The 12,955-nt window shown below is 36.8% G+C and overlaps 1 protein-coding gene across 1 annotated transcript; it reads right to left on the bottom strand.

The window, feature by feature from the left end:
* Positions 1-2,946: 2,946 nt before the first annotated feature.
* On the bottom strand, positions 2,947-6,901 carry LOC109217157 (thioredoxin reductase NTRB-like). Its single transcript, XM_019381385.1, has 2 exons — positions 5,826-6,901; positions 2,947-3,242 (listed from the first exon to the last, which is right to left on the bottom strand). Exons 1-2 carry the CDS (start codon positions 6,856-6,858, stop codon positions 3,172-3,174), a joined length of 1,104 nt encoding a protein of 367 aa, XP_019236930.1. The 5' UTR covers positions 6,859-6,901; the 3' UTR covers positions 2,947-3,171.
* Between the last annotated feature and the right edge of the window lie 6,054 nt (positions 6,902-12,955).

Here is a 12,955-nt window from a genome sequence, read left to right on the forward strand (position 1 = left end):
GAAGGAACTGAAACATGACTAAAAACATTTTGTTATGATGTTTGAACTACATTTTCTTGATTCATAGACTTAGTATTATCAGCATTAGGCTCCAATAGATATAATCCTTCTCTAGTTTCACCAAATACATGAGGCCTCTTCAATAAAGGGGCATGCAACAGATATTGACCATATGAGAATGAGATAATGCAATAAAATTGTTAACAAAATCTATTTACTGATAGTAAATTGTATCTAAAGCTTGGGACATGAAGAACATTTTCCAGAAGAAAATTAGGTAAGATAGAAATCCTGTCTATATGAGTGACTATGACTTTGAAAGAATTAGGAAGATTAATATTAATAGGAACTGGAAGAGGAGATAAAGAGATAAAAGCATTTGATTCAAAGAACATGTGTTCTGAAACCCCCTGAATCTGTGATCCAGGTGCTTGTATTAAAAATTGAGAAACAGGTTCCAGAATATTTGATAACTGTACCAGCTACAACATTTGCATTAATCTCTAAACTAGAACTTCCTGATTCTCCCACTTTGACATGTTTGATCAATTGAACCAAGTGTGAAAATTGATCTATAAAAAGATGTTGATTCAGTATTTGATTGTAGTTGCTATTGTTTGGATCTTCTCCCTGTTCTCCAGATAAAACCCCATTGCTCCTGATTGTTCCCTGATTTCCTTTCCCATTAGTGAACTCAAAATCCTTAGGAAAGCCTATGATCCTATAACTATCAGCCACAGAGTGTCCAGTCTTCTTGCAATAGGTGCAAGATACATTAGGGTTGAACTTTGTCTTCTTTCCTTTGAAAGTTGAGGTCCTTTGTGGTGGAAACCCAGGCTTTTGAGGGTTATTCCCATACTTCTGAGGATGTCCAGTGAACCTTTGTGTCTGCTTCCCAGTCCTTTGTGAAAAATTCCCTTGAATTGAATTACCTTGATTCCCTACCACGAATGATGAGGAATCAGGAGAAATGAGAGGATTAGCATAGACTTCTCTTTGATTTTCATCATGGAGAACAAGGGAGTAGGCATGATTTATGTTGGGTAGATGGTTCATCATGAGTATATTTCCCCTTGCTTGACCATACGCATTATTCAATCCCATAAGGAATTGAATGAGTCTTCCATCCTCTAGTGACTTCTCCAATTTCTGCTTACCTTCACAAATACATAGGCAATTGCATTTGACATCACAGTTGAGTGAGTCCCACGATCTTTTGAGTTTTGTGAAGTAGCTTGCTATGTCAATTGTACCTTGTACTAATCCAGATAGTTCTTTCCTCAGGTGGTACAATTTTGCTCCATTTGATTGACCAAACATGTGTTCCAAGCTTGTCAGAGGTCTTTTGCAGATTTTGAGTAAATTACATTGTCTCCAATGTCTTTGGACAGTGAGTTCAGCAGCCAGGGTTACCATGTCGTTGCATCTGCTCAAGGTTGATAATCTTTTGAAGTGAGAGCAGGTGCAGGGCATGAATCGTTGATAAATCTCAATTTATTTTTAGCTGAAAAGGCTATCAGTACTGATCTTCTCCAGCCCTGAAATCCTCTCCCATCAAAAGCAGCATTGACAAGTGTCATTGCAGGAGCATCAGATGAATGAAGAAAGTAAGGATGATCCTGATTAATAGTGACTGCATTTTCAGGTGCAGATTGAGTTAGGGAGATCTGAGTACTGTCGGGCATGATGAATGTGATGGAAAATTCTCACAAAAATGATGATGAAAAACTTTCTTCAAGGATCGAGCCTCACCGCTCTGATACCACGTAAGATTATGAAGAATTGAAAAGAGAATCTGCAGAATTTTCTATGTAAATTTTATTCCATAGACTACCCTATATATACAACATATCTTCTGCATATTCTATGTAAATAAAAAAATCATAAAAGAAAATAAAGTCTTGTACAGTTGTCTAATTGTTACTTATTTACTACCAATTAACAAACTAACTGTATTTATTCTTTACAGTGCTATCTACACGTCTCACATTTGTGGGAATAATTTTGGCATCCAATGCTTCACAGTTGTCCCTTACTTGATCTGAATAGTTGAGATTAAGAGCCCGTTTGGACATAAAATCTTTTCTCCTTTTTTCGAAATCGGCGTTTGTTCATAAAATTTCCAATTTTCACTTGAAGATGCGTTTTGAAAATTTTTGAAAATTTGAAAAACTCCAAAAAAGCTGTTTTTCAAAATTTTCACTCAAATGATTCACAAAACTTCAAAAACAACCCAAACTGAATTTTATGTCCAACACAACTCTAAATTTCAATACCATTTTCACTTGAAAATTTTTTTCACATTTTTTGGAATTTTACAATTCTTATGTTCAAACGCTTACTAAATCTATCATTTCCTTTATCAATGGTTGTGATTGCTCTATATCTCAAGTCCTTTTGTGCAAATAAAACTTTCTTATTCCTTGCTATATCCGAAACATCTTCCTTTGTCGGAAATCCCCTTTTCTTTGTCTGAAGCCCTAAATTCCTTTTCTTACTTTCATTTAATCGTTCATGGGACTTCTTCTCATCAATAACATAGATTCAAGAACAAGCTATCAACGTCCTATTAGATTCGAAAATATGTTCATGAAAGTAATGCAAAATCAATACTAAACTATCATGCACTCAAATTGGCATCACAACATGAAGAATTAAGTAATACATTGTTTAATTTTTGAGATATTATAGAAATCATAATTCTCTGAAAAAGAAATATTATAATTGGTTATGAAATCTCTGACTTATAATCACAACCTGTTCTAAAGAGTAAGGTTTATCGAAATAGATCTTCACCAACATCCCCCCACTACTTGTTAAAGATTAATGAACATCATTCCAAGTCTAATTACAAGATCAAAAGCCACTCTGGAAATGGCTCTCTACGTCTTTGACGTAATTGTGCTTGAAAAACAAAATGCAATATGAAGTGGCAACAATACAAAATTGCAACAAAGCTGATGATAACTATTGCATCTCTCAAATTAATCCAACTGTTTAGTACAAAGAACGAACCATGGCTTGAGAACGAACTGGGTTCGCAATTAAATAATATGCTTTTCAATCATAAACATTTGCGAGGAAACAAATTCTTAATACATGGATTTCAATGCAATCCTGACCTTTTGCAACACAATTTCAAATACGCTTCAATGGAACAATACCAAGCAATCAATCACTCTTTCCCTCTTGGGCACCAATTTCTTGCAAGTAATGTTCGGCATCTAAAGCTGCCATGCACCCTACAAGCATGCCCCAAAACAAGAACAAAAGAACATTAGGCCATGTGTTATTTCGAGAGAAACGGTGCTTAGTCCAGACACAATTGTTCCACTTGAAGAACATAATGACAAAATCGTAAAGTAAAACACAAGCAATTAAAATAAACATATTGATGCAATTATCACTAGCTTCCCCAAAGGCATCGCCATTTCAGATAAACATTGTGTACAACTTTTACATGAGAAGAAAATTTCCTACCATTTTTTTCACATTAGTATAACTCAGAGATCTAGGGTCTCGTATGGGTAGAGATTCCAACAATAGAATTCGTGAACGTCTCGAGTATCAAAATGTTAAGGTGTTAATATCAGTATCCAACCAAACTTAGCATAGAGAGATATTCTTGATTAAAGTTGCAACAAATGTTTAGAAAAGAAAAGGCAAGAGGCATCATACAAAATTTCTAAGCACCAACTGCAAAGGTACCAGCATCACATAGAGCACCCAACAAAAATCAAATTGTTTCACAAGGTACTCTCTATGTATGCGGAAGCTACTAACCGCACCCAACAAATATCATATTTCTTTCACAAGGTCATTCCTCTAAAATGTTTCTTTCTCAGTTTAATTTATCAGGAAAAATGTTTCCTTCACAAGGATGCTCCAAATATAAAAATGAATCAACATTACTATTGCACAAGCATAATGTAAAATTCAATGCTTATGTAAAGATTCGAAAAATTCCATCTCAAAAAAAATGTAAAGATCCTAAAAAAGCAAACCTAGTTCAATAACATGTTCTGAACTTAGTAGGATCCCTTAGACACATTTCTGTAAATTACGGAAACTAGCAGAAGAACAGAGCTTAATAAAAAAAAGCTCCAGCAAACAAGTCATAGAACATATACCGTAACCTTTATCCATTTGACAATTATATATCTTCCAAGGAAATCAGAATACCTCACAACAGTACTAGAAACAATACGAATGAGTTGTTACATATTTTTCTTTAAACAAAAAATCCCTCTTCTGCAAACACTATGATCTAACCCAGCATTGACATACCCACAAACTACACTAAATCTTACAATTGCATAATCTTAAACCACTTGAAAAATCAATATTGAAAAGAATCACATGCACAATTTCTCAAAGCTTGAGTATTTAATTTTTTTCATTGAGTTAATTTTTTTTTAATCAGAGAAGCTAATTAGTCAACTGGTTTCAGTAGAGCGAACTGGTTTAACTATTCGGTATTTGCTATGAAATCGTTCTGTCAGAGATAAATCTGTAGGACCTAAATCCTGCCTTAGAATGGTAAAACAGTTTTCAAAAGACCCACACTTTTGGAAGAAAATATCCCGATTCTTTCATCACCAAAAAGGCCCGTTATTATGTAAATGGCTTAACCAACGCTCAGATTCCAGTTGATGCTGGTATTTCTTTAATATGAAGGCATCAGAAGATCATAGAATCGCGATTTCTATGATTATAGTGAAACATGAGGCTACTAATTTTCTTACTGAGTTCGAAAACATTTTTACAATCCCTAAAAGATGGTTTATGCTGAACCTTTCTTTCTAAAAAAGATGGTTTATCCAAAGCATTCGGACAAGATGCCATCTAGACCAGCCAGAAAATTGTTGTTTTAAAGGATTATCCTCTTGGCATTGGTTTCATAACGAGGCAGAGTTTTTAAAAAAAAAAAAAAAAAGCAACTTTAAGCAATGAGAAATCTGAAGTTTTGTAAATCATGGCAAGGTCTAATTGATAATCAGGTGAGTTTTTCTTTTCAAAAACACTTCTCTAAATTTAAATCATTTATCAAGTAACTTGTTTTATGCTAGTGATGGCTACTGAACCAAAGAAAAATCTGAGATTGGAACAAAATACAAAAACTGCATTTAAACCCTTTTTCTTGTCCATCACAAGGCCAGCCCCACCACCCAAGCTATGGGATCGAGGTCCTTACACTAGAAACCTCTCCAAGAACATTTCAAGCATATTTACAACGCATAGACTAATGTTCAAGTGATACTTTAGGCAGCACGGTGCCTTGCCACCCCCTAAGGCGATCTCCATATATATTAATTGGTTTCTTCATATCATATATTCGTTCTATTCTTACTGCTTATATCGAGAAGTTCCTCTTACAATAACCAAATCAAATTGACACGCCACTGATGGGGCTGCTCTTCGTTCCTTTTCTTCTAAATATTACATTAAGGTAGCTCAAGAGGAGCCATTGTTAATAATAATAATTATAAAACTAAGGTAAACCACAATAAAAGACAGCCATTATGTCACTTGACGAATTGGTTTTCTTCAGCAAATATCCAGACAGGATAGCTGCAAAGAGTGCATTCTCTACTTCATTGATAAAACTAAAAGTTTGCTATACTAATGAAACATGCCTCTACTAACGTTTTAGACCAAATATCAACAAAAGAAATATGCACAAGCATTCAACAACATCTAAGGGCATTAGCCAGTTATTTGATATTCAAATTCTACGAAGGTTAGAAATCACAACCAAGAACAAAAAAAAAGTAGCCATACTGAGGCAAGCGAAGCAATAAACTAAAGCAATCCGAACAACTAACCTGAGCCAGCAGCTGTAATAGCTTGCCTGTACTTCTTATCCTGCACATCACCAGCAGCAAACACACCCCTAACACTGGTCAACGTCGTTCCCGGCTTAGTCACAACATACCCATCAGAATCCAACTCTAATTGCCCATCCAAAAACTTAGTAGCTGGTTCATGCCCAATGGCGAAAAACAAACCCGAAACCTGCAAATCCGAAACTTGCCCAGTAACAACATTCTTCACCTTCAATCCACCCAATAGCTTCTCCCCATAAGCCTCCACTACACTTGAGTTCCAAATCACCTCTATTTTAGGGTTACTCAATGCTCTACTTTGCATAATCTTCGATGCCCTAAACTCATCCCTCCTATGAATAATATACACTTTAGAACCATATTTAGTCAAAAAATTAGCTTCTTCCATAGCTGAATCCCCACCACCAATCACCGCCAACGGCTTATTCCTAAAAATCGGAGCCGCGCCGTCACAAACGGCACAGGCCGAAATTCCCCTATTCCAAAACCCGTCATTGCCGGAACCGGGAAATTCAAGCCGCTTAGCTACAGCACCGGTAGCAATAATAACGGCGTCAGCTAACACAGTCCTATCAGACGAAACAATCTCAAAAGGACTTTTAGAAAAGTCAACTTTAGTTACAGTTTCAGTATGAATTTGTGTCCCGAAACGAACGGACTGCGCACGGCACCGTTCCATAAGCTCACCACCGCCAATACCTTCAGGGAAACCGGGAAAGTTCTCGACATCGGTGGTGGTCGTAAGCTGCCCGCCGGGAGCTATGTCGTTAGCCATCCATCCTTCAAAGAGAATCGGCTTTAGCTCGGCACGTGCGGCGTAAATGGCGGCTGTATGAGCTGCGGGGCCGCTGCCGATGATACAGAGGCGGGTTTTCAGGGTTTTGGGAAGGTCGTCCATGGAGGAGATTTTGGGAGAATTAGCGGAGGTGGTGGTGGTGAGGGCAGCGACGGGAATTAGGTTACGGGCTTTTTTGAGGGTATTTAAGAGTTTTGGCCAACAGTTGCCCGTCATATTTTTGGTTTGAATGGAATGGGTTTTAGTTTGACTTTGCAAACAAACAACTGTTTAAATATGAATATTGAATGGGAAATGTGTACTACTCCATATGATATTGGAATTATAGTTTTGGAAGCAAAACCAGATTTGGAATCCAATTACATGCTTAGCTTAGTTCAGCATCTTATTCCTTCATTTTAGTGTTTTTAATGGAGTTCTTATTTGGAGGTAAATTGAAGCCCAAGTTATTCCTTACTCCCTCCGGTTCACAATAAGTGTCCAATTTGCTTTTAGCACGTCCATTAAAAAAAATACTAAATTCTATACAAAAATACCTACTATGACTAAACTACCCCTAATTAAACATTTAATGTGAGGAGTAAGAAAACCTTTTACGGATATGTACATAGGGGTTATTTTGTAAAAACAAATTGAATTCTTTCTTGATTACATAACTGGACACTTATTTTGAACCAAAATGAAAAAGCAAATTAGACACTTATTGTGAACCGGAGGGAGTATCATCCTTGTTTATATTATATTTTGAATTTGAATTCTTTTGTTTTAGTTTATAGAGGAGTTCTCAAACAAAAAATTTGAATCCCGGAAATGAAATCAAAGGAAAATCATATAAAGCAATCCTCGAACACTTGGTTCGAGAAGTTAAATAAGGGCATAGTTTAGCTTGACTATAAAGGTGTGTTTCTAATCAATATATATTTCATAATAAAAGTCAAATTATAGTAAATATTTATAACATTATAGTCACTATCTCACCGGTGATGACACGATTGAAGACTTACGTGAGGGCACTTTTAATACAAATTGTATGTTTTGACTAGTTAAAGGCATAAAAGAATAAGTTAATTACCAAAATATTTTAAGAGACACTATAAGTCGGCCAAACGTGCTAGGAAATAAATAGAAAGAGATTTAGCTATCTTAATGTGAAATATAGGAATAATGAATCTTCTAGTAAATTGGATAAGGACAATCCAAAGAATCATATCTTTTTTTGTTTCTCACCCGGTATTCGGTACCCGCATTGGAGCCCGACTATATTCGAATTCGCACCGCGTAGGGCTCTATTCGGGGGGAAACGCTCCCTAACAAGGATTTTTCTATACCCTGGGCTCAAATCCAAAACCTTTGGTTAAGGGAGGAGCAATATACTATACTCATGCTTTGCCGTGTTCATTAATCTGTCCGATTCAATAAAAAAAACAAGATGTCACAATGCCGAAGCAGCCTATTTACAAAGTCAAAAGTTCACATTTTACTTTTTGTTTCTTTCTTCTTTTCCCATCGAAGAATAAAGAGAATGTTTGGATTGACTTATAAAAAGTAGTACTAGCTTTTAAGCTAAAAACTAAAGTCATAAGTTGGTAATATTTAATTTTTGGCTTTTGGCTTATTTTTATACTTTTTATGCCTAAAAATAAGTGCTTTTAAGTATTTTTTATCATTGCCAAAAACCACACAAATTAAAAAAATGCTTAAAAGCCAATAAGCACTTAAAATAAGTCAATCAAAACACCCTTAAATATAGCAACTTTCTTTACGATCATATTAAACCTTCAAACAGCGGGTAGACAATCAACATTTTTGTAGTTTGGTTACATTCTAATATTCTTCAGCTTAAAATTGTGATCGGTCGGTTGGACTCAACCCATTACCGTCCGACTTTAAGGGTGTGTTTGGTACGTAGGAAAATATTTTTCGGAAAATATTTTCCAATTTTTTCATGTTTGGTTGGCTTAAATGTTTTGAAAAATATTTTCCTTACGAACTCATTTTCCTCTAATTGGAGGAAAATATTTTCCTTATCAACAGAAGAGAAAATATTTTTCAGAACTCCTTCTCAAACTTCCCCACCCTCACCAACCCACCCCACCCCTCTCTCCAAGAAAGGCTTTGTTTTTTTCAAATTTCAGTTTTTCTGTTACCACCCACCCTACAACCCCTCCACCCCACTCCAACCCCCACCCCCCTCCCGCAAACAAAAATTATTTTTTTTACCTTTTTTTTGTCAATTTCAATTTTATTTTTCGTTTTTCTTGCCCCCCTCCCCTCCCGAAAAAAATATTTTTCAGTTTTTTAGATTTTTTATTTATCGATTTAAATGTTCAAAATTTTACAAGTTCCAAAGTTATGAGCTTGGAGGTTTATGTGTTTGGAAGTCTACGGGTTCATAAATTATAAAGTTTACGGGTTCGAAATTCCGCAGTTTCGAAAGTTTAGCGGTTCGAAAGTTTATGAGCCCGTTTGGATTAGCTGATTTGAAGTACCTGATAAGCATTAGGTGCTGAAAAGCACTTTTAAATGCTAAAATTGATTTAAAAAATAAGTAGTTACGTTTTTGGGTACAAGTGCTGAAATTGATAATAAGTTGTTGCAGTATTTGATAAAAAAGTGCTGATAAGCTCTTTTTCTGTTAAATTGACTTAAATAACCTTAGAACTGTTTACACTTATAAGGGCGTAATTTCTTTAAAATTTTAGATTCCAGATCGATTCAAATTCAAAATATTCTATTTGTCATTTTATTTTAAATACAATTATAAGATAATTTTTATGGTTAACGTAATTTATTTTATGACAAGCATATAATCATAGGTTATAATAATTAATAAATTGACAAAAGTTCTCAGTAAGAAATAAACCTAAATATGGCAAAATATTTGAAGAGAAACAAACATTGTCTTCATCGCCACAACACTTAGAAAGCAATACACAAAAAAATTGACATGTCCTTATTTATTACATACAATTCAAAGATTAATACACAATCACATAGATATAAATATGCAAAGGAATAGAGAATTTGCTTATCTTAAATAGACAACGAGAATTGCAGAATTGAAGAGGCGGCGACGGCGGGGGAGAGGGGGGGGGGGGTTAGGTTGAAAAAATACTTGAGGCAATGAATATCGATGTAGGAGTTTTGTTCTAAAACGGAATATTTTAAGGATAAAAGAATAAAAATCTTAGTCAAACTTAAAGTGCTTATAAGCTAAAAATTCATAAGTTGGGGGTGACCAGCTTATGGCTTTTGGCTTATTTTTGACTTATAAGCACTTGGCGCCCTTGGCTTATAAGCACTTTTAACTTTACCAAACGCGTAGATAAGCCTAAAAGTGCTTATAAGCTAGTTTGACCAGCTTATAAGCTTAGCCAAACACCCTCTATGAAATTTGTGGGTTCGGAAGGTAGTTGGTTTGAAAGTTTATGGCTTCATGTTTATTATATCTAAATTATTTATGAATACTCTTGAGAAGTCATTTTCCTTAATTTGCGTACCAAACATCGGAAAATGAATACTACTTGTTTTCCAAGAAAACATTTTCTTAGAAAATATTTTCCTGGAAAACATTTTCCGTTATACCAAACACACCCCAAATATAGAGGAATTTTCAATTGTTACCCGTTTTTTATCACTTGTATTTAAATGTGCAACAAATATAGTATGTATCAACTGTATTCATTCGCGCATCGTATTCACATCGATTGTATACAGGGGTATATTCGTTCGTGTAATCGTATTCACATCGATTGTATACAGATACAAAGGATACAACTTGGATCGATTGTATTCGTTCGCGCAACAAATACAATCAAGGTGAAATATAAAAAAATAAAATGCTCTTTTTGGGAGTCAAACTCAATACCCCGTAAACTAAACGGATACAAAATCAACTAAGCTACAAGACCTCTCTCGTTGTAGTTCAAAATAATTAATCTCTTGTTTCATGGATTTGTTATTGTTTACCCTTAAAAATAGATAACAATTGAATTTATACGCGGTTTTAAGGATATGTGGATTAATCCAATACAAGTGATTAATAACGTTAGAAAGCAAATTAAAGATAAAATAAATAGCTAAACCAGTTGTAGTATTGAGTCCAAGCGCGGATCAGAGCTTAACAATTTGTTTGCCTTCGATTCGGAGCCAAAATATATGTGAAAAGCAATGATCTTATAAGAACTTTGAAATAACTTAGAAGCAGAGAAAATAAGTTTATATTGACTTGATATGCGTGTTATAGTATCCCTCTTGAATAAAAAATATCTCTTTTATATAGTAGGAGAGTTTCGTCCCAATACAATTCTAAGAAAGGTAAAAAAAAAAAATTGTTAATCACTGATCTGCTATCAATACGGGCCGAGATTCACGCCGTGATATTCAGTCGGGCGCGGATATCACGGCCCCTTCGCTAGTCGTGTGCAACTGCTTTGTAGCGTTTTCTAGAGTCATGGGGCTCGAACCGAATCCGGGGCCACGGTCTCGATGGCTCTGGTGGTAGGCTCTTAGTACGAGAGGTTCCTAGCCTCGATTCCGATTCTTTGTAGTTATGTTCTTGCTTCATTTGCCCCACCAGAAAATCGGGGGTGCTCATTAGCCTCAGTTTTACCCGTATACAGATAGTTCCCTCATTTCTCAGTGAGTAGGTTTGCCTATATGTTCTCTGGTTCCTTCCTCCGTACGTTACAACCGAAACGACGAAAAAGCCGAAACGTCCCATCAGTCGTGTCACTCTGATTTTGGACACACGTAAACCATCGATCGATCGTCTCCGAATGTGAAACGTCGCGTGATTCCCCTATAAAATCTTCTACCCTTTGTCTTTTTTCATTTTTCGATCCAGCTTCCACCTTCGAATCTTCTAGTTATTACCAACTCTTTCAAACCTTCATATCTCCATCTTAGACCTTCAAATTTCTACAATTGTTCTTAGGTTTTTTTCCAGATCTTCATCTTACCTTTAAGTCTTCATACGCTTTTCTTCAGCCTTTAAACTTGCTCCTTCAAATCTCCATACTTTTTCTCTAAATTTTCACGCTTTCTCAAATAGTAATGGCTAAAACTTCCAAGTCAGTTCCTCAACGAGCTGCCTCTTCATCTTCCCATCCGGCCGCCGGTACCGAAACGGCCACTCCCCAAATGGTTGTTCTCGAGATGGCTTCTCCCGAAGTGGCTGCACCGAACCGGCCCCCGACCCCCCTTGAAAAGCTTTATTCTCGGGGGCTGTTCAATTGCGGATGACTTCAAGGTCGAGAAGGCCTCGTCCAAACAAGACCGAGGTGAATGGGCATCGAGATATATATGCTCTGTCACCGAAGATACCCTCCCCACTGTGCGAGAGGACTGTAATGGGGAGATAAGGACATGGTAGTCCCCGGTCCTGGAGACGATATCAGTACCCATGTGGAGGGGTAGTTAAGTATTTACACTTATCTCTTTACATTGGGCCCGATAGACCCAGTTATTTTGGATTTTTGCAAGAGATACAAGGTGTGTCTGGGGAAAATGCACCTGTCTCTCTGGAGGATCGTGATCCTCCTTCGTTATTTTGTAAATAAAATTGAGTCTCCTCGGTTCACCCTTGACCACCTGCTCCATCTATATAGTCCCCAAATTTTCTGTGGGGGACTAATCAAGCTTACTCGTTGGGTCAACAAGGCCCCCTTTTCGAGCATTGACAAGGATCGATACCGAGGCTGGCAGGGACGCTTTGTTCGGGTGAAGACCGAAGATCTGATCCCTCTCGAATTTATGTTATTCCCCGAGAAATGGAATGCATCTCGTAAGTGCAGCCTTTCCTTAAGTGTCAATTTTTCTTCATTTCCTTTCTTATCATTCGTATTTGTGGTTGTGTAGTTGTTGCCCGATTTCCAAATGCGGTTCCCCGGCTCAAGGAGTGGAACAAGGGCATCTGCAAGTATATGTCATACTTCGAGAGCTCACGGCGCAAGCTTTCGAAGGGCTGATGGGAGGCCCGTTCTCATGGTAAGGTTCTCCTTTGAATAGCCATTACCTTGCTCTTAATTTACATAAAGTTGTTTCTTTCACAGGTTTGCCTAAGACCACCGAACTTAGGCCGTAGGAAGAAGATGAGGACGTGTCCTTGTCCGTTGATCCCTCCATTATGGGACAGCCTGGGGCTGCCACGGGGAAAAGAAGAAGAGGAAAAGAAAGTCCTCGGGCTCCCCGAGCTTCGAGGTGAAGCCAAAGAAGAGGGTGGCTCGTAATCCCAAGAAGAGTACCAGCTCCCGGGTGTCGGATTCTGACTCACTTCTCTGGCTCAAGGATGAGTCTGAAGAAGACGATATTT

Source organism: Nicotiana attenuata, unplaced genomic scaffold (genome assembly GCF_001879085.1).
Source record: "Nicotiana attenuata strain UT unplaced genomic scaffold, NIATTr2, whole genome shotgun sequence".
In the NCBI taxonomy this organism is placed as follows: domain Eukaryota; kingdom Viridiplantae; phylum Streptophyta; class Magnoliopsida; order Solanales; family Solanaceae; genus Nicotiana; species Nicotiana attenuata.

Bases quoted from the DNA above. Each gene is read 5' to 3' on its own strand.
- LOC109217157 (XM_019381385.1), bottom strand. From the start codon at position 6,858: ATGACGGGCAACTGTTGGCCAAAACTCTTAAATACCCTCAAAAAAGCC. The intron at 3,243-5,825 runs GTTAGTTGTTCG...GCATGCTTGTAG, and splicing joins TATTACAGCTGCTGGCTCAG to GGTGCATGGCAGCTTTAGAT.